General features: G+C 38.5%; 1 protein-coding gene across 14 annotated transcripts in view; it reads left to right on the forward strand.

Annotated features, from left to right (window-relative positions):
• CRPPA (CDP-L-ribitol pyrophosphorylase A) overlaps window positions 1-21597 on the forward strand; it is a 328167-nt gene that overhangs the window by 25579 nt on the left and 280991 nt on the right. For 11 of the 14 annotated variants that reach the window (XM_063667502.1, XM_054494935.2, XM_063667508.1 and 8 more), the window contains exon 3: window positions 15553-15702. The exons of the other annotated variants lie outside the window; for them this stretch is intronic. In XM_063667502.1, the coding sequence (XP_063523572.1) occupies window positions 15553-15702 (150 nt within the window). The remainder of the gene's footprint in view (window positions 1-15552; window positions 15703-21597) is intronic. 14 annotated transcript variants of the gene reach the window in all.

Genomic DNA, 21597 nt, shown 5'->3' on the forward strand with positions numbered 1-21597 from the left:
TAAAGAAGTTTTACTTGTGAGAAAGCAGTGAGTTCTGGTTCATGAGGAAACCCACGTTTATTTTGACAAAGGGTAAAGCCTGGAGCAAGGACTGACCTATTCTCTGAAGTGCTATGGGAATGAGGTGAAACTTGATCTATTTTTGATGTTGGGGAAGCTACTATGGGAAAAAGCGTTTGCTTTGCTTTAATTATTTCAAATTACCCACTTCTGTGTTTCTGTTCTATGAATTACTTTCAAAGGAAGTTGGGAAAAGGGTAGGTTAAAGACAGATGAGTGTATCTATGGTTTAACATGAAATAATGTTTAACATCCTAGTATATTCCCAATCATGTTATAATTAGGATAAATGGTACTATTGAAATTTTAGGAATTTATAGGTGGAATGTAAAATGAAGGCCTCTCTATTCCTTTTTGCTGCATATCCACTTTTAGTGGTGTACTACAGTAATATCATTAAAGATTTTTCTAAGATATCTCTATTTCTATATTGGGCAAATTAGCTCAGTTCAATTTATTTGTCAGAAGGAGATTAGAAGTATTCTATGATTAAAAATGTGAAATATTCAATCTTATAATTCCCAATGATTAGCTTTAGAGATGCCTTTCTGCAAACACTGATTAAGCCTTTCAATAAAGACAACTTGCCTAACTAAAATCATAATTATATGGTTGGAGGATTTCTGTTGTACATTGTTATAATTAGCTAGAATGCAGTTGCCCGAGGAGAAATGCATGTTAGTGCCTGCTGTATGGATGCATCATAGTATTATACAATAAAGCAAACAGTAGAGGTGGGGTTTATTATTCCACATTTTATGATTTGTATCAATGATTTCCACGCAGTGACATGTGGAAATATGGTTATAGATTAGCTTGAGAGACAAGTAATCACTGAGGTTGGTGCTGAGCTGTTAAGCTTCCATTCAGGGCTTATTACTAATACTTGGGGAGACATTTGTACTTGATAAGTCAGGAATGATGCCTCCTACAACAAGCTTCCCAGGGAGATGTGCCTAGCAGGCCACTAACCAGCTTGTTTATACTTGTCATAATTTTGATACTTTGAATTTCAGAAAACATCACAAAATTGAGGATTCATTGCATGTTTGTTTGTGAACAGAAGTCTCTTAACGTAAAGACAGCTGTGGAATATATGCCTTTTAACATGAGCATTTTCTGTATCTGTTTATAGAAGATGGCAAGGCAAGTGATGGAGTCAGCCAAGAAGTTATTTTCACTTGTGATCTCTTTTCATGGGCCTTTAGTTTAAGATGCCTGAAGCTTTTTGTCACCTTTTGCTTTGATCTCTCTTCTTGTTGTACTACTTTCCCATCTGATATTCTGGCTTTCATAGACAAGAACCTAGTAATTTGTGGAATTTACCAATCCTGCCATAATTGTATCTGAAATATGGATGGTTTCTGCTCTTGAAGCTAGTTTTTGGTAATCAAGGTGGGAACCCATGAATACACATTCTGAATTTTAAAAAACTACTGAAGAACTTTGGATACCTCTGTGTCTACTACTGGTATAATTAGAACATCACCAGTCACATTGAAACTATCTCCTCCCAAGTCTTATCTAATCCCCCCAATGAATAAACATTACCCAAACTTTGTTTTTCTTGTTGTCTTGCTTTTCTCTTTAGTTGTGTAACATCTTTTCCTAAAGAATGTTTTGGCTATGTTTATATGATTTTAAAACATGCTTTGCATATATTTTGACAGCATACTTACTTTGCACAGTATATTTGGGGAAATGTATTCATATAAGTCTACGCAGCTATAGTTTGTTCATAATCACTACTGTATATACCATAATTCATTTTACAAGTCATGGACATTTGTTTTCTAATTTTTTGCTGATGTAAACATTACTAGTATGGACATTATTATGTATCTTGTGCCCATGTGCAAGGATTTCTCTACAGTTCTGACATATGTAGGTTATCAGCTTTACTAGATGATGCCAAATTATTTTCCAAACTTGTCTTGAATTATACTCATCAGTAACGTAAAACAAGTTCAAGTTGCCCTAGTCCTCACCATTACTTGATATAGTTAGACTCTCCTCCAATCTATTTACTGGAAAATGCTTTCTCCTTGTAGTTTAAATTTAGCATTTTGTTAATAGGTTGGGCATCTTTTTATATTTATGGGCTTTAAATATTCTTATTGAAATGCCTGTGTAAGAATTTACCCTATTTTTATTTTTAAGCTTTTGACTTGTAGGAGTTACATATTCTGGACACTAATACTTTGGCCAGTGCATGCTGTGTTTTATAACTATTTTCTTCCATCTGGAATACTTAATCACAATGTGTTTTGATAAATAAGCATTTTTTTATCTTAATATACTTAAAATCACTAACATCTTCGTTTATGGTTTTTGTTTTTGCCTGGTTTAAAAATTTTTTTCTTACGCTGAAGTCATGAAGATATTCACCATTTTTTAAAAATGTGTTATAGTTTTGAATTTTACATGGACATCTCTTTCTGGAGTTTACAGATTGAGTAGGGGTTGATTTCACTTTTGTCTTTTGCTACAAAGGTAACTCTTTGCCTAGCACCATTTATTGAATAATTGTCCCCTTTTCCACTGACCTGCACTGCCACTTCTGTCATATATTGAGTTTCTATGTGAGCGTGGGTCTGTTGGGACTCTTTTCCATGCTGTTGGTCTGTTTTTGTACCCTGTCATAGTCACTATTGAGATAGCTGTCTAATAATTTTTCATACTGCTAGATCAAGTCCCTTTCCCTACTGTTCTTAAGTATACTTCTTAAACCACTTCTGTTGTTTAATTTTCTTATATTAATATTGCTGTGTATATATGCATTCTAAGCTATTAGGTAATTTTTAATATTTTCTAAGAAGTAGTTTGTTCAATCACTTATCTATCCAGTAAGTATTTGAGAACCACTTCAGGAGGTTAGAGGCTCCCACCTTGCTCTGGAACTTGGGGCTCTCCACCCCCAATATTTTGCATTACTGTATCTTATAGTTGTTGGCTTGCTAATCTGTCATGTTCATGAGACTTTAAGATCCTTGACAAGAGCAATTCTATCTTATTTGTTGAAATCATTAAAACAGGATTCTTTCTTTATACATAGTACAAAAAAAGTGGTCAAGAAATGTTTAAAGATGTACAAGGATACTTTTTAGAGAAAAGATAGAGTAATTAAGAGATTCTTACTCGGAGTATCCAGGTGGAAAGAGATTGTAAGCCTGTCTGCTTTTCACTGTTTGTTGGATAGGGGAGGAGGCTGGGTGTATGAGAGGGTGTTCAAGTTTTTATTTAAACTACGTAATTCTTTAAAAGTCATAAAAATGAGTGAATATAGTATTGAGAAACTATTAGGAAGTTTTCATAATAGGAACTGAGGTTAAAATACCAAAAGCAATTTATTAATGGCTTATATTCATCAAGTAACTGAGATGAGGGAAACGAGTTCACAGTGTATTTGTAGCATTTTAGCATTTAATAACTGGTCTCTGGAAGGGGTGCATCTACCCTCTCCCTCCCACCGAAACTGAACCCTTTCAGAGCAAGGATTGCATTTTGCGTATTCGTCATTATGCAAAGCATAGTGCTTGGAATATGGTTGTCTAGCTCTTTCAGATAATATAAATCTATCATATGAACTAGATAGCTGTGTGATAGTAGGACAGAAATATGAAGAATCTAAGATTACTGTTTGCCCATGCGCTCTACTGAGATGGATGTTTTCTGCATGGGTGATGATATAATATTCTGCCGTTTTGTAAGGCTGACATTTCTATTTTGGTTTGGGAAACCGCCACCACGTAACTATTACTCTGTAGGGGTATGATGGCTATTGAGAGAACTTAGAGTGAATTGTTGGATTGGAAGCTTTGACATGTGGGGGCTTTCTTCATAAAATATTATAGTACTAAAGCTGAAGGGGCCTGAAGTAAAATACCGGGTTAAAATTTTTCATTTCATAGAAAAGAATATTAATTAAGCAGAGATGAACTTGTTCCAAATAATACAGCTATTAAGTGGCATGAATGAGACTTGCATTGTTCGTAGACTACAAATACAGGGTGCTTCTATCACAGCAAGGTAGGTGTCTTACTGAGGGAATGGGATTTGGTTTGACCTCATCTTGAAATTTCTTCAGATGCTGCTGCTGTGTAAAATATCATGAAGACATGTGTATTACCAAGTGACACTTTGACTTATTTGTGTGGCCTAATCAGTATCTCTAAGACCTACAACACTGATTCCCTAATGTAACCCTTATTTACTGAGTGCCTGCTATGTGTTAGGCGCTTTTCTAGGTGCTGGAGAGACAGCAGTCATGGAGTGAACATTCTAGGGCACTGCTGTCCAATAAAACATTCTGCAGTGATGGAAATAGGCTAACTCCACTGTCTAGTACCTAAGCTACTAGTCACACATGGCTATTGAGTACTTAAAATGCTCCTAGTGGAAATGAGGAACTGAATTTTTTAGCATGATTTAAGTTGAATTAAATGGAGGGAACTTGACTAGTTCTTTGAGATAGAAAGCTCTTGGAAGATTTTGAACAGAAGAGAGACATGATCTAACTCATCATGAACAGGTTTGTTCTATTGCTTTGTGAAGAATAGACTGTGGAAGGACAAGAATGAAAGAGATACCAATTGGGAGGCTACTGGAGTAATCTCAGAGGGAGGATGGGTGGCTTCGACTTGGATAGCGGAGACAGTGAGAAGTGGGCAGATTTGGAATACTTTGACAGGGACTGGATTACTGATGGACTGAATTATAAGAGTGGGGGAGAAATCAAGGACAGCATTCAAGATTTTGGGCAAGAATAACTGGAAGAATAGAGTTCATGTTTGCGTAGATGGCCGTCTGTAGGAGCAGGTTTGGAGGCTGTGGAGTGGGTAAAACCAAAACTTTGAGTTCAATTTGTTGCAGTAGAGGTATGCATTTTGAACTAAGTGGAAATATTAAATGGGCATTTGGAAGTGCAAATCCAGAATTCAAGAGAATTCTGGGCTGGATATATAGGTTTGGAAGTTCTCATGTAGATGATGTTTAAAATCATGGGACTTCATGTGGTCCTTAATAGAATGACTGTAGATAGTATTAAATAAAATTTATAGGACGCCATTGACTTTGACTAGGCTCCTGAACTAAGCATAACAGACCAAACCAATACAGAGTTTAACTTCAGTAGCTGAGCATTAGTTAATTGCAGGAGGACCTATAACCTATTGAGCTGTAACTTATTAAATCATCTCTACACAGCACTTCCATTTCCTGTAAATGCTGTCAGATTATGTTATTGGAGTTCTCCAAAACTGCTCTGGTTTGGAGGGCTGTGTGATTCACAAGTCATTTTTGTTTTGCTGATTTTGTTTACTCAAGCTCGATTAAAATGCAAACTTGTCTAAGTTTTTTCCCATTTAACAATAGAGAGGTATGAGGATGCAGCTCTGGAATACTTTACCATTTACAGTCTGGGAAAGTAAGGACCTAGGAGTTAGTTTGGAAGATGAGAGGGTGTGGTTGAGAATGATTTCTGAAAACTAAGTGAACAAACACTCAAGAAGACTAAGAACTATTAATTGGATTTGGCAACGTGGGGGTCATTGGTGACCTTGGTTAAATGTATTTTTGTGGTGGTGTGGCGATAATGGGCTGATTGAAATAGATTCCAGAAAGCATAGGAAGACAGAAATTGGAGATGTGCTCTTATACAGATAATTCAGAGCTGGGCTTTATACTTGTGTGAAGAAACTTGTTATTAGCTGGAAGAAGATGTATATCAAAAGAATTGATTTAATGATGGCAGAAGTCATGGCATACTTGTATATTAATAAGCATAATTAAATGGAAGACTGGAAATTGAGAAGGCAGGACAGAAAGAAGAAGACTAAATGTAGAGACATATTTGAGAGGGAATGGGTAAAAGTAGCTAAGTAGAGACATTGGCCATTAGAAGCCAGGACATTTTTTTGGAGTTTTTGTAGTAACTTCTGAACTTCTTCATTAAATTTACTCTTAAGTGGCCTTCTCAATGCTTTTGTGAGTGAATTTTTAAAATTTCATTTTTGGATTGTTGTATTTCTATATACTAGCAATAAACTTTTTTTTTTTTTTTTGGTATACTAGGCTTGTTCTCTGTATCCTTGCTGACAACTCACTTCTTCTAATAGTTAGAAGACACTTCATTAGTGTCTTCTATATACAGGATCATGCTATCTGCAAATAGAGATAGCTTTACTTCTTTTGGATAGCTTATTACATTTTCTTGCTTAATTATCCTAGCTAGGACTCCCATTACAGTGTTTACTGGGAATGGCCAACGGTGGATTTCCTTGCTTACTCTTGATCATAAAAGGAAAATACTCAGTATTTTACCAGTAAGCATGATCTTAACTGTGGATTTTTCACAGACACTCTTCTTCAGGTTGAGCAAGATCTCTTCTGTTTCTAATTTTTGTGCTTTTCTCACAAAGGGGTGTTGGATTTTGTCAGATGAGTTCTATGCACCTATTGACATGTTCATATGTTTGTCCTTTATTCTATTAACTTGGTTTATTACATTGACTATTTTTTTTTGATACGTTGAACCGATCTGGTATTCCTGGGATATATCCCACTTGGTCATGGTGTATAATGCTTTTTTATATGTTGCTGAATTGGGTTTGTAAGTATCTTGTTGAGAATTTTTGCATCTGTTTTTGCATTGTTTACAAACTAATCTCCCTAATTGGCTTTCTTTTTTTTTTTCTTTTTATTATTATTATTATTATTATTATAATACTTTAGGCTCTATGGTACATGTGCGCAACGTGCAGGTAAGTTACATATGTATACATGTGCCATGCTGGTGCGCTGCACCCACTAACTCGTCATCTAGCATTAGGTATATCTCCCAGTGCTATCCCTCCCCCCTCCCCCCACCCCACAACAGTCCCTGAAGTGTGATGTTCCCCTTCCTGTGTCCATGTGTTCTCATTGTTCAATTCCCACCTATGAGTGAGAATATGCGGTGTTTGGTTTTTTGTTCTTGCGATAGTTTACTGAGAATGATGATTTCCAATTTCATCCATGTCCCTACAAAGGACATGAACTCATCATTTTTTATGGCTGCATAGTATTCCATGGTGTATATGTGCCACATTTTCTTTATCCAGTCTATCATTGTTGGACATTTGGGTTGGTTCCAAGTCTTTGCTATTGTGAATAATGCTGCAATAAACATACGTGTGCATGTGTCTTTATAGCAGCATGATTTATAGTCCTTTGGGTATATACCCAGTAATGGGATGGCTGGGTCAAATGGTATTTCTAGTTCTAGATCCCTGAGGAATCGCCACACTGACTTCCACAAGGGTTGAACTAGTTTACAGTCCCACCAACAGTGTAAAAGTGTTCCTATTTCTCCACATCCTCTCCAGCACCTGTTGTTTCCTGACTTTTTAATGATTGCCATTCTAACTGGTGTGAGATGGTATCTCATTGTGGTTTTGATTTTCATTTCTCTGATGGCCAGTGATGGTGAGCATTTTTTCATGTGTTTTTTGGCTGCATAAATGTCAGGATACAAAATCAATGTACAAAAATCGCAAGCATTCTTATACATCAATAACAGACAAACAGAGAGCCAAATCATGAGTGAACTCCCATTCACAATTGCTTCAAAGAGAATAAAATACCTAGGAATCCAACTTACAAGGGATGTGAAGGACCTCTTCAAGGAGAACTACAAACCACTGCTCAATGAAATGAAAGAGGATACAAACAAATGGAAGAACATTCCATGCTCATGGGTAGGAAGAATCAATATCATGAAAATGGCCATCCTTCCCAAGGTAATTTACAGATTCAATGCCATCCCCATCAAGTTACCAATGACTTTCTTCACAGAATTGGAAAAAACTACTTTAAAGTTCATATGGAACCAAAAAAGAGCCCGCATCGCCAAGTCAATCCTAAGCCAAAAGAACAAAGCTGGAGGCATCACGCTACCTGACTTCAAACTATACTACAAGGCTACAGTAACCAAAACAGCATGGTACTGGTACCAAAACAGATATATAGATCAATGGAACAGAACAGAGCTGTCAGAAATAATGCCACATATCTACAACTATCTGATCTTTGACAAACCTGACAAAAACAAGCAATGGGGAAAGGATTCCCTATTTAATAAATGGTGTTGGGAAAACTGGCTAGCCATATGCAGAAAGCTGAAACTGGATCCCTTCCTTACACCTTATACAAAAATCAATTCAAGATGGATTAAAGACTTAAATGTTAGACCTAAAACCATCAAAACCCTAGAAGAAAACCTAGGCATTACCATTCAGGACATAGGCATGGGCAAGGACTTCATGTCGAAAACACCAAAAGCAATGGCAACAAAAGCCAAAATAGACAAATGGGATCTAATTAAACTAAAGAGCTTCTGCACAGCAAAAGAAACTACCATCAGAGTGAACAGGCAACCTACAAAATGGGAGAAAATTTTCACAACCTACTCATCTGACAAAGGGCTAATATCCAGAATCTACAATGAACTCCAACAAATGTACAAGAAAAAAACAAACAACCCCATCAAAAAGTGGACGAAGGACATGAACAGACACTTCTAATTGGCTTTCTTTTCTTGTGCTGTGTTTGTTTTTGGTATTAGGATAATACTGGTCTTACAGAATGAGTTGGGAAGCATTCTCTATTTTTATGGAAAAGTTTGAGGAATTAGTATTAACTGTTCTTTAAATTTTTGGCATAGTTCACCAGTGGAGCCTTCTGGATCTTGGCTTTTCTTTGTGAAAAGTTTCTAAATTACTAATTCAATTTCCTTTTTATAGGTCTATTCAGACTTTCTATTATCAAGTTAATTTTGGTTACTTGTCTTTCTAGGAATTTGTTAATTTTATCACTTTTCTAATTTGCTGGAATATAGTTTGTAGTTTTGTATTCCTTTTTATTTCTCTGAGGTTGATAGAAATGTCACTACCTTCCGATTTTACTAATTTGCCTTTTTTTTTGGTCAAAGGTTGTGAACTGTTTTTGTTGGTTTGAGACGGAGTCTTGCTCTGTCGCCCAGGCTGGAATGCAGTGGCGCCATCTCAGCTCACTGCATCCACTGCCTCTTGGGTTCAAGTGATTCCCCTGCCTCACCCTCCCGAGTAACTGGGATTACAGCCATGCATCACCATGCCTGGATAATTTTTTGTATTTTTAGTAGAGACAGGATTTCACCATGTTGGCCAGGCTGGTCTCAAACTCCTGACCTCAAGTGATCCACCTGCCTTGGCCTCCCAAAGTGCTGGGATTACAGGCATGAGCCACCGCGCCCAGGCTCAACTGTTATTTTATAAGAGAACCATATTTGGCTTTTTTTCTTTTTCTGTTCTCTAATTTATTTCTTTTGTTTACTCTTTGTCTGTCTTAATTTTAGTTCTTTTTTCCCCCAGTGTCTTAAGGTGGAAAATTACACTTGTCTAGAATCTTTTTATATAGGCATTTACGGTTATACATTTTCTTCAAAGGGCTGCTTTGGCTGTACCCCATACATTTTCATATTGTTTGTGTTTTAATTTAAAAGTATTTTCAAGTTTGCTAGTGGTTTCTTTGGCTTTTTTTTTTTTTTTTTTAGTTTAAATTTTCCACATACTTTAAATTCCAAACTTTGGCTGGGCATGGTTGCTCCATGCCCACTTGGGGACTCCAAGGCAGGCAGATTGCTTGAACCCAGGAGTTTGAGACCAGCCTGGGCAACATGGTGAAACCCTGTCTCTATCAAATATTAGCTAGGTGGGGTGGCACATGCCTGTAGTCCCAGCTACTTGGGAGGCTGAGGCTGGCAGGTTGCTTGAGCCCAGGAGGCTGAAGCATTAGTGAGCTGTGATTGTGCCACTGTACTCCAGCCTGGGGGGACAGAGCAAGACCTTGCCTCCCCCCACAAAGAAAGAAAAGAATAAATGAGTTTCCAACTTTGTGTCTAATTTTATTCTATTCTAAGAGACTATACTTGGTATGCTTTTGATCCTCCTAAAACTTGTTTTATGGTCCAGCATATGGTCTGTTCTAGAGAATGTTCCATGTGCGCTTGAAATAGGTATTCTGCTGTTGTTGGGTGGTATGTTTAATAGATGTCTGTTAGTTTTATTTGGTTTATAGTATTTTTCAGGTCTTTTGTTTCCATGTTGATCTGCCTAGTTCTAGCCACTACTGAAAGTAGAATATTGATGTTTCCAACTATTGTTGGATTGTTTATTTCTTCAGCTTTGTTCGTTTTTGCTTGCATTTTGGACATCTTTTAAATTCAACCTATTTGTGTCTTTGAATCATAGTTGTGTCTCGTAGACAGCATATGATAGATTTAAAAAAAATTCAGTTTGACAGTTGTTGACTTTTGATCCATTCATTTTAATATATAATTAGATTTGTCTGCTAGTTTACTTTTTTCATGTCTCTTATTGCTTTCTTTTGTAGTAAGTGAAAATTTTTATTGTAATACTTTAATTCCTTTATATTTTCTAATTTTTTCAGTTTCATTGTTAGTGGTTGCTCTAGGGCCTACAGTATACATGCAAACATTTATTTGCTTCAGAATTTACTACCTTAATTCCAGTGAGATATTTAAAAATTACATGGCTCTATTTTCCTCTTTTTTGTTGTTATTATGCATATTATATCTATGTAAGAAACCCAACAATCCATTATATTTTTTGCCATCGAAAGTAATGGTAAAAACTGCAGTTACTTTTGTACCAACCTAATAATTATTAGTTTATATTTTGCTATCTATAGAAGATGAAAAGTGAGCAAATGTGTGTGTGTGTATATATATATATATATATCTTTTTTTTAAAATTTTAAATTAAAAAAAATGTTTGAGACAGTCTCTATCGCCCAGGCTGGAGTGTAGTGGCACAATCTCAGCTCACTGTAAACTCTGCTTCCTGGGTTCAAGTGATTCTCCTGCTTCACCCCTCCAAGTAGCTGGGACTACAGGCATTCACCACCACACTCTGCTAATTTTTGTACTTTTAGTAGAGTCAGGGTTTCCCCATGTTGGCCAGGCTGGTCTCAAACTCCTTACCTCAAGTGATTTGCCTGCCTCTCCCTCCCAGAGTGCTGGGATTACAGGTGTGAGCCACTGTACCCAGCTGCAAGTATGTATTTATAGAGTTTGTTGTATTAACTTCCTTGCCTGTCATTTTTAATTAATTTGTTACTGTGGGTGCAATTTGCCATCTGGTGTCATTTCCTTAATCCAGTACACCTTTATCCCTATTCACCTCCTTTTTGCTATTTTCATCAAATATACACAGTTCAATATGTTATAGACTAATCAGTTAACTATGTATCTATTGTTCAATATAATTTATACAGGTAGGAGGCAGGGAACTACTGGATAGAAGAAGGCAGTTCACTGGCAAAGGCCCCATCCTCAAGCCTGGAAACTCATGGTCCTAAATGGGAACAGACTTTCCTGTTTTCACACCCAAATGTTGCTTTTTGGCCTGCCACACCCTCCCTATCCTGTACCTACATAAGTCCCAAACCCCAGGCTCCATGAGCAGAAGAGCAGACAGACAAAAGAACAGCAGAATGGCAGAATGGCGCAGCAGAGAAGAGAAAGAGCATCTGAACGTTGAGAGCAGTTCAGCTGGGGGTGGTCAGAGAGATTGACCATTGGACAGCCAAACTCTAGGAGGAGATCATCTTCCCACCCCGTCCCTCTTTTAGCTCCCCATCCATCCTACCGAGAGCCACCTCCACCACTCAATAAAACCCCCACATTCACCATCGTTCAAGTTCATGTATGATATGATGCTTCCTGGACGCTGGACAGGGACCTGGATACCAAGAGGGCACTGAGCTGGTTAACATTTAAGCTGTCTGTGGACGGCAGAGCTAAAGGAGCACTGTAACATGCATGCCCACTGGGGCTTTAGGAGTCACAGGTACCCACCCCTAGATGCTACTGTGGGGCTGGAGCCCAAAAGCGCTCTCTCTGGCTACTGCACCTGCCCATCTGGGTGCTCCCCATCCCATAAGGGGTTTGAGTGTATGGCAGCCAAACAGATGAGCCACACCCCTGTTGCAGGTCCCGTGAGGGGTGTCAGGGAACTCTCACGTTCCATAATTGCTTTTAAAAACAGTATATAAAGAGAAACATACATTTATATTGTCTTTTATAATTACATTATCTTTACTGGTACACTTTGTTTTTTAATGTGAATTAGAATTGCTGTCTTCAAATGTCCTTCAGGCTGAACATTTGTTGCTACTTTTTTCCTAAGATGAATCTGTTAGCAAAGAATTCTGTGTTTCTGTGGAAGTGTTTTCATTTTGCTTTCATGTGTGAAATATTGGTTTTGCTGGATATGAGATATTTTTCCTATTAGTGACTATTACCCCACTGCCTTCTAACTTTTATTGTTTCTGATAAGTCACTTGTTAATATTGATGTTCTCTTGCTAATCATTTTTCTCGAGCTGCTTTCAAGATTTTTTTCCTTGACTTTGGTTTTCAGCACTTTTACTATGATGTGTCTAGATGTGGATTTTTTTCTGATTTTTCTACTTGGACTTCATTGAGCTTCTTGAAGACTAATTTTTCCTTTATTTTGGGAGGTTGCCAGTCATTTCCTTGAAATTTTTTTTTTCTGCTTCTTTCTCGTCTTTCCTTTTGGTACTCCCAATACAAAATTGTTGTGTACTTAATGGTGTCCTTTATTCTGCGGCTCTGTTCATTTATCTTCATCCTTTTTTCTCTGTTGTTTGGATTGTATTACCTCTATTTATCTAAGTGTAAGTTCATTGATTCCTCTCCAGTTCAAGCCTGTCACTGAGCTCCTTTATAAATGTTCATTATAGTTGTAGTTTTCAGTTCCAGAATTTCTATATTTTTAAACTGCTTAACATTAGTGATATTGTCATACCTTGCCTTACTACTTTAAGTGTAATTTCCTCTAGTTCTTTGAATGTATTTATAATAGCTGATTCTGATTTGAGGTCTTCATCTGCTAAGTTTGATATATGGGCGGGGCCTTCTCATAGGCAGTTCCTCTTGCCTGCCCTTCCCCTCCCACCCCATCCCTGGAGGATATCACTTTCCTATTTGGATGCATGAGTTGTTTGCTTATTTGTTTATGACTTGGTTGGCCTATTTTAGTGATGTCTTTTACTTTCACAGGGAAAAGCTTCTGATGTTGCTTTTTCAGAGGGTGGACACTTGAGTATTATATAGTCATCCTAGAATGATAGTGGTTTCAGTGGGGCTGTCTTTGACTGTCTCCTTCACAGACCTCTATTATATTGTCTGCCTTTGATATCTCACGTAACTGTTAAGCTACACTCATTGTGTGCTAATTGCTCATCTTTATTTTTGATAATGCCTTGGGCACATATCCCTTGTAGCCTCAGTTAAATTCTAGCCCCTTTGCAGGGGTAGTTTTTGAGATTTGTTCCTAATCCAAGGAGAGCTTTTGTTGGCTGTGTTTTCCCGTGGCTTTCACTGGTAAACTGACTGTCTGACAGTTTTTTTTTGTGCTCATGTATCTCCAGCATTCTTTTAATTGCTTACCATGATGATCTCTTTTGAGAGTACACTTAGGTTTGAATTTCCAAATAAAGTGAGTTCCCTTTGGGAGAGCTTCATAGCTCTCTACTCTCACATCCTTTGTCTTCTACTTGTGAAAAATCACCACATCACTGCTTTGAAACTGTGGGTAGGCACAGTGCACTATTTTTTTTGGAGTAAACTCCCTACTCTGTGATCTACATGACGGCAGTAGAAGACTCTGGTCTTTTATTTCCCCTGGTATGAAAACTGGCGTATGTGTGAGCTGGAAGAAGAGTGATCAGGGCCCCAGTATTCTGGGTATTCTGGGGCATGGGTGGGAACTATGTGAAAGAGGTGGGCCTCAACCTCGTGTCCACACTTGCATAGATTTTAGCCGCTGTGCCATAGTGCTGAGGGGCATAGGAAATGCTGGCAGTCTGCCCTTCATACTGGGAACTTGGGGTGAGGGGGCCGTATCTTTTTAGCCATACCTACTCTGAGTAGAGCGTCCATTACATTGAGCTGGCTGGAGGATAGAAGAAGAAATGGGTCACGGCTTGAGTACTACACAGTCTGTTCTTACCAAAATTTAGTAGATTTTCTCGAATAAATGTTTTTTTCATTTGCTGAATGTCCTTAGGACAATTTTCAGAGGCTTTTAATGGTTCTTAAAATACTTTTCACTAGTTTCAATGAGGAGAGAGTCTGCAGAGCCCCTTGCATTGGCATTTTGGATGTCTCGTGTTCTCTTAAGTATTTTTTAACTTCATGCCCTGATATAGAATTCCAAAAATATACGTAGTTTCAGTGGAATCTTTTTTTCTTAAAGCAGCATACATGTTTGTGTGTACCTGCATTTCCTTCCTGTCTAATCTTCTAGCCCTACTGATAGGTACTGGGCTTGACCAGTTGACCTACCCTTCACCTACTTGGATACTACTTCCTCTTTGTCACCCTGTGTCCTCATTTTTGTTTTTATGCTTAGGTTCCAAATTCCTACTTGAGGCACTGGAAGGGGTGACACATTTATAAACTGTCTGTTTGGCTCATACATTTGCTTTGATTTTCAGCCAGTCCCTTGACTTTTGCAAACCGATGTGCGGACTATCTATCTTGTTCAGATGTTGGTCTCATCAAGAAGACATTTGTTTTATTTGTGCACTAATTTCATATGCTGCAATCATCCCCATGTAGCAATTGTGTGGAAGAAAGGATGTTTTGGAGTAAATCTAAGGTTTGGTTAACTGCCCACCATTGAACTATATTTTAAAGGGTTTTCACTAAGGCAGTTGTTCTGGTAATGGCCTTCAAAACTGTCTTACAATGGGACTCCATAAAAGATAAAGGGAAAAATTGTCAGACATGAAATGTCTCTTCTAAAGTTCAGATGCAACTATTATTGAGAGAAATTTCATCATAGCAATTGAAGTCAATGGGTATTGCCTGAGGAAGCATTGCATGGAGACTGTGTTTGACAGGAACTGTTTTTCCTTGTGAATTAGAGCAAGACACAAATCACAAATTAGAGCAACCCACATTGTTTGGGTTATTGAGTCTCATCTAGGGGATCTTGGAGAACTTGTTTATTTCCTTAAGTACCTAATATGTAACCCTCCTGAGGGTATACTAATAAATATTAATTTGCAATCCATATCAATTATTTCATGATAGTCCTTCTCTGCCTCCTTCATCTTCAGGGAATACCCAATTGGATCTTAGCATCTTTTTTTTTAGTGTTGACCTCAATGGCCTGTGATCAGAAGGATTTTGAACTTATAATGAAGGAAAATTTCACCTTAATGTATGAAACTATAATACTACAAAATTGATTTTTTTACCTGAAATAACCATTTTTGAACCAATCACACTTATTCAGATGTTTTCTTAAGGTAGCTTGTTGAAGGTATGAATATGATCTGTCAAAAGTGAGATACTGAATTCAGAATTTCACTTTAAAATGGCTTGTAGGTGAAATATATTCTTTGCCTCTTTGTTCTTCAGGCAGCAGGAGCCATTCGACCTCTTGTATCTACTGTCATCAGTCCATCTGCTGATGGTTGCTTAGACTACTCGCTAGAACGTGCCAGACACAGAGCAAGTGAAATGCCCCAAGCTTTTCTATTTGATGTGATTTATGAAGCATATCAGCAGGTAAGAATTTGGGCTTTTTGAATAAGCTGCTGTTATGTCAGGTTCCCCAAACAACCTCCACATTTGGAGAATTTCCAGAACTCATGGGACTGAGCGTATAGTTATACTCAAGGCTAAGACTTATTACAATGAAGTATTAAGGTTATACAGCTGGATCAGAAGAGAGAGATGCAGGCAGAATCTTGAGGAATCCATTTGCAGGCTTCTAGATGCTCTCTTCCCTCCCTCTCCTGAAGGATCATGCAAAGCACACCTTCCTTCCAGCAGTGAAAATTCAGCAAATTGTGTGTGACATTTATGCCCAGGGAGGCCTGTTAGAGATACAATGCCCAGGGTGTTCGATTGGTCATCTGGATATCCTCTGCTTGGCACATACAAAAATTCCAGATTTCCAGAAGGAAAGTTGGTGTTCAGCATAAATCATGTTGTTGATACCAACAGTCTAGGCAGGCATAGTGACTTGCCCTTGTCAGTTAATTCTCAGATGCTGGCTGAGGGCCTGTCTTATAAGCCAGTCTTTTTAAGAACAGCAGTCTCAGATGTACTATGGTAAGTTATCTATACAGCTCCTTAGACATTTTGTTAATCAAAATTTTAGTTAAAAGTAAGTAACTTAAGAATCAAGTAATTTCATTAATATTACTGGATTGCTTCTGGTTTTCATGTTTTGGAAATGCTGCTGTACTTACATAATTTTACTGTCATTTGTTTGCACATTGAGTAAATAGTTATTGAATATCAGATATTGAGCTTGTCAGAAACTTCCCAATGATGATAAGTTTGAGCAACTAATCTAGTGCTTTAGTCAACTTGCTATAGGAGGTGAGGAAGAATTAGGTAAGGGGATAGAAGAGTGGCCATAAGGATTAGAGGGTAGTATCCCAGAAACTTAATGAAGAAAGTACTTTCTGATTGAGCTGAATCAGATGCAAGCTGATCCATGGTCATCGTAGAATGTGGCAAAATAAAAGGAGGTGTGCAGTTTTAGGTTATAGATAACTCTTCCTCTTCAAATGGTACTGGAAGGTCACAGATGTCTAATTGCCATTCTGTTAAATGTTGCCTAGGATTTCTAAAAAGTGAGGACTGAGAACTGTACATAAACATTTGCAATGTGAGATTACCAGTGTTTGATGGGAGTGGTGGATATGAAAATCTTGTTGGCATTGATCTAAGAATAGAAGGGCTGATTTTTGGAGGAACTTTTGTACATATTGAGTAGAGAAATGGGAGGAGGTAGCTGAATAGTTACAGATTAAGTTTGATTTTTTTTTCAGATGGATGATAAAACAGCACATTGTTATGCTGATGGGGGTGATTCCACAGTGAGAAGACAGTGGTAAAGTGAGAGTGGACGGGACCTACTGCATTAGTGGTATTAAAGTTGACCTTGGCTGGGAATATGGATAGTTCATCCATAGGGACAGGAGGAAAGAGTAGGTGAAGAAAGATGCAGATAGACTGGTAGATGTGATGAGAGGACTTGGAATTTGTCCCTTTTGAGGAATGCATGCAGAAAATACATAATAGTGTTGACCATTTGGGAGCTGAGCAGTGCATTAGGGTTCTCCAGAGGAACAGAACTAATAAGATATATGTATATATGAAAGATAATTTATTAGGGAGAATTGGCTCACACAGTTACAAGGTGAATCCCACAATAGGCCTTCTGCAAGCTGGGGAAGAAAGAAGCTGGTAGTGGTTCAATTCAAGTCCAAAAGCCTCAAAAGTAGAGAAGGTGAGAGTGCAGCCTTCAAAGGCTGAAGAGCCTGTTTTCTGATGTCCAAGGGCAGAGGGAACAGGAGTAAGCATCCAGCACAGGAGAAAGATGATAGCCAGAAGACTCAGCAGGCCAGCTTATCCCACCTTCTTCTGCCTGCTTTGTTCTAGCTGTGCTGGCAACCAATTGAATTGTCCCACCCACATTGAAGGTGGGTTTTCCTCTCCCAGTCCACGGACTCAAATGTCACTCCCCTCTGGCAACACCCTCACGGACACATCCAGAGACAATACCAGCTATTTAGGCATCCTTTAATCTAATCAAGTTAATACCTAATATTAACCATCACTAGCAGATATCTGGCAATTGTAACCAAGGTGTCATATGAAGTTAGTTAGAAGAAACCCACTGCAAGCTGATCCGTGGTCACTATTGAATGTGGCAAAATAAAAGGTGTGCAGTTTTAGGTTATAGATAACTCTTCCTCTTCAAATGGTGCTGGAAGTTCACAGATGTCTAATTGCTATTCTATGTGCTGACTGGCTGGATTGCTTCTTCTCCCTGTTTCTTCTGGCTTATCTCATTTTTCCCCTTATATATGCTCTAGCCATGCTTACTTTAGTTCTTCAAATATAAGATTTCCACTATCTAGAACTTTACTTTCTACTTTGCTGCTTATTATTTAGTTATTCTGTAATTATCATTTATTCAAGGAATTCTTTCCTGTCTGGCCACACCAGGTTAGGCTGACCCATTCTGTGTTCTTTTAGTGCCTGTTTTTCTTCTCTCCCCAGCATCAGACTTACAATTGAATAGTTACTTGAAGTCATTTGTGAAATGTCAAACTCCTCCGCTAGGCTGTGAGCCCTGTGAAGGCAGGGATGGTATCTGTCTTGTTCTTAGCAATCTGCCTGGTATATTACAAACACCAAGTATATATTTGTTCAAACGAATGATCATAAAAGGCTGTGCATATAAATGTATTAAAAATGGTCCACATGCTTGCTCTTCCTCTGCCTAGGTCACTCTTTCCAGATCTTAAACTGCTTATTTCTACTCCTTTTTTTTTTTTTTTTTTTGAGATGGAGTTTTGCTCTTGTTGCCCAGGCTAGACTGCAATGGCACAGTCTTGGCTCACTGCAACATCTGCCTCCTGGGTTCAAGCGATTCTCCCACCTCAGCCTCCCAAATAGCTGGGATTACAGGTGCCCACCACCATGCCTGGCTAATTTTTTGTATTTTTAGTAGAGATGGGGTTTCACCATGTTGGCCAGGCTGGTCTCAAACTTCTGACCTCAGGTGATCCGCCTGCCTTGGCCTCCCAAAGTGTTGGGATTACAGGCATGAGCCACCACACTCGGCCTATTTCCTACTCTTTATTGAGGTCTGTAGCAAACATCACCACCTCAAAGAAGTCTTACCTGATAATCTTATAATCTTAAAGTAGCAGCATCTATCATGTATCCTTTTTCTGGTATAAGGATCACTACTCCTGCCCACTTTTGGTTTCCATTTGGTTTGCTTGCAATATATTTTTCCACCTCTTTACCTTAAGTTTATGTGAGAGTCCTTATGTGTTAGGTAAGTCTCCTGAAGACAGCAGATACTTGGTTGGCTTTATCCATTCTGCCATTCTGTATCTTTTAATGGAGCATATAGGCCATTTACATTCAATGTTACTACTGAGATGTGAGGTACTGTTCTATTCATCATGTTAGCTCTTACCTAGGTACTTTTTTTTCATTGTGTTATTGTTTTATAGACCCTGTGAGGTTTATGTGGAGGAGGTTCCATTGTGATATATCAAGCTTTTGTTTCAAGATTTACAACTCATTTTAGCATTTCTTGTAGTGCTGGTTTGGTAGTGGCTAATTTTCTCAGCATTTGTTTGTCTGCAAAAGATTTTATCTCTCCTTCATTTATGAAGCTTAGTTTGGCTGAATAGAAAATTCTTGGCTGACAATTATTTGTTTCAGGAGGCTAAAGATAGGACCCCAATCCCTCTAGCATGTAAGGTTTCTGCTGAGAAATCTGCTGTTAGTCTAATAGGTTTTCCTTTGTGGGTTACCTGATGCTTTTCTCTCATAGCTCTTAACATTTCTTTCATTTGTCTTGACGTTAGATAGCCTGATGACTATGTGCCTTGGTGATGGTCTTTTTGCAATGAATTTCCCAGGAGTTTTTTGAGCTGCTTGTATTCGTATGTCTAGATCTCTAGCAACGTCAGGAAGTTTTCCTCAATTATTTCCTCAAATAAGTTTTCCAAACTTTTAGACTTCACTTCTCCCTCAGGCACACCAATTATTCTTAGGTTGTTAATCCTATATTTCTTGGAGACTTTGTTCTTTTTTTAAATTTTTTTTTTTTTTTACTTCATCTGATTGGGTTAATTCAAAAGCTTTGTCTTCAAGCTCTGAAATTCTTTCTTCTACTTGTTCTAGTCTATTGTTGAAACTTTCCACTGCATTTTGTATTTCCCTAGGTGTGTCTTTCATTTTCAGAAGTTCTGATTGTTTTTTCATTATGATATCTATTTCTCTGGAATTTTTTTCATTTATATGATAGATTTAAAAAAAAGTCTTTATTTTTCACCTTTCTCTGGTATCTCCTTGAATAGCTAATAATCAACCTTCTGAATTCTTTACCTGGCATTTCAGAGATTTCATCTTGGTTTGTATCCATTGCCTGGGATCTAGTGTGATCTGTTATAGGTTGTTATAGAACCCTGTTTTGTCATATTGCCAGAATTACTTTTCTGATTCTTTCTTATTTGGGTAGACTATTTCTTCAAATTGTTCTTGAATTTATTTTTTAATTGGACTGTAGGTTTTTTTTTAAATTTATTTTTTCCCCTTTCAAGGATCTGACTTTAATGTTTATTATAGCCTAATTTGATTTTTGGTGCTTTTAGGGGAGAAGATGCTGCATGAGTTCCTGAGTTATAGAGGATCTTTGTGCACTGGCTTTCCCAGATGCTGATTGTAGTAGCTGGGTACTTGGTGTGTGGGCAAGTTGAATGTCTCCTATGGGGTTGGAATGGCAGGAATCTCTTGAAGCTTATCTCATTCTGTTGTGGTATACACTTTAATTTTTCTCTAGTATTTTATTTACTGAGTTGATTCAGTCTTCAGGTCAATAGGGAGGTATCCTTTGGTAGGTACCAGTTGTAACTAAGGCAAGTGAGTAGATGTAATACTCAGTGGTGGGCAGAGGTCCTAGCCTTGATAAAGGTGGCTGGGGGAGCTCTCAATTAGACCTGCTGAAGATTTATTAGGTGAAGGGTGGGAGCTACCTCAGCTCCCCTGCCAGGCCAGCAGGAAAGCGATCTACCTCATAGCCTCACTCTTGTTCCAGTGTTCTGGCTATTCAGATCAAACAGGCAGCTTTTTTCATCTGTAGGAATGTTGATGTTCCAAGTAGGGAGGAATTGTGACTCTGCCTCTCATGCAAGCCTGAATCCAGGAGTGCCTCTTCTGTGGGAGTGCAATCACCCTGAATTGTTCCAGGAAGGCTGTTGATAGGTGCACTCACACTGCATTCCTGTGGGAGAAGCCTCAGCTGTGTCTGCAGTGTGGTGTATGGGGGTGGGAGGTGGGGGAGGGCAGAGGACAAGGACCCCTTCTCCAAAACCCTTCATAATTACAGAGGCTGCCTGCCTGTTGGTGTAGAGGTGCAGACTTTCCCTACTGCACAGCACTGCAATTATGTCTCTGCTGTAAGAAACTTCCCACCAGCAGAAAGATCTGGGACTCGAGGCCTGTCATTTAGATTCTTTTGTCCCACAGGGTGTTTCCTTGATGTAGTGTCCTCTCCCTTTCCCTAGGAATGGGACTTCCTGAGTGCTAGACTGCAGTGATATTGCTCTTCTGGGTCTAGCCACCCAGTGGGGCTACCAGACTCTGGACTGGTGCTGGGGTATGTCTGCAAGGGATCCAATGATGTCTTCAAGTCTCCTAGCAGTAGATTCAGCTCTGATGGAGGTGGCAGGGGACTGACACAGACTCTGAGATTCCTTGGTTTTAGATTGGCTTAGTGTGCTGGCTTTCTTGATTGCTGGCTCTACTAGTAGTGAACTTGTCACATGGATAGACTCAGGACCTCTGGTTGGCCAGGGTGTTGCAGACAGTGGTGATAGCTGAGATCATGCAGCTGTTTTCCCCTACCTGGGTACGATG

Source organism: Pongo pygmaeus, chromosome 6 (genome assembly GCF_028885625.2).
Source record: "Pongo pygmaeus isolate AG05252 chromosome 6, NHGRI_mPonPyg2-v2.0_pri, whole genome shotgun sequence".
Taxonomy (NCBI): domain Eukaryota; kingdom Metazoa; phylum Chordata; class Mammalia; order Primates; family Hominidae; genus Pongo; species Pongo pygmaeus.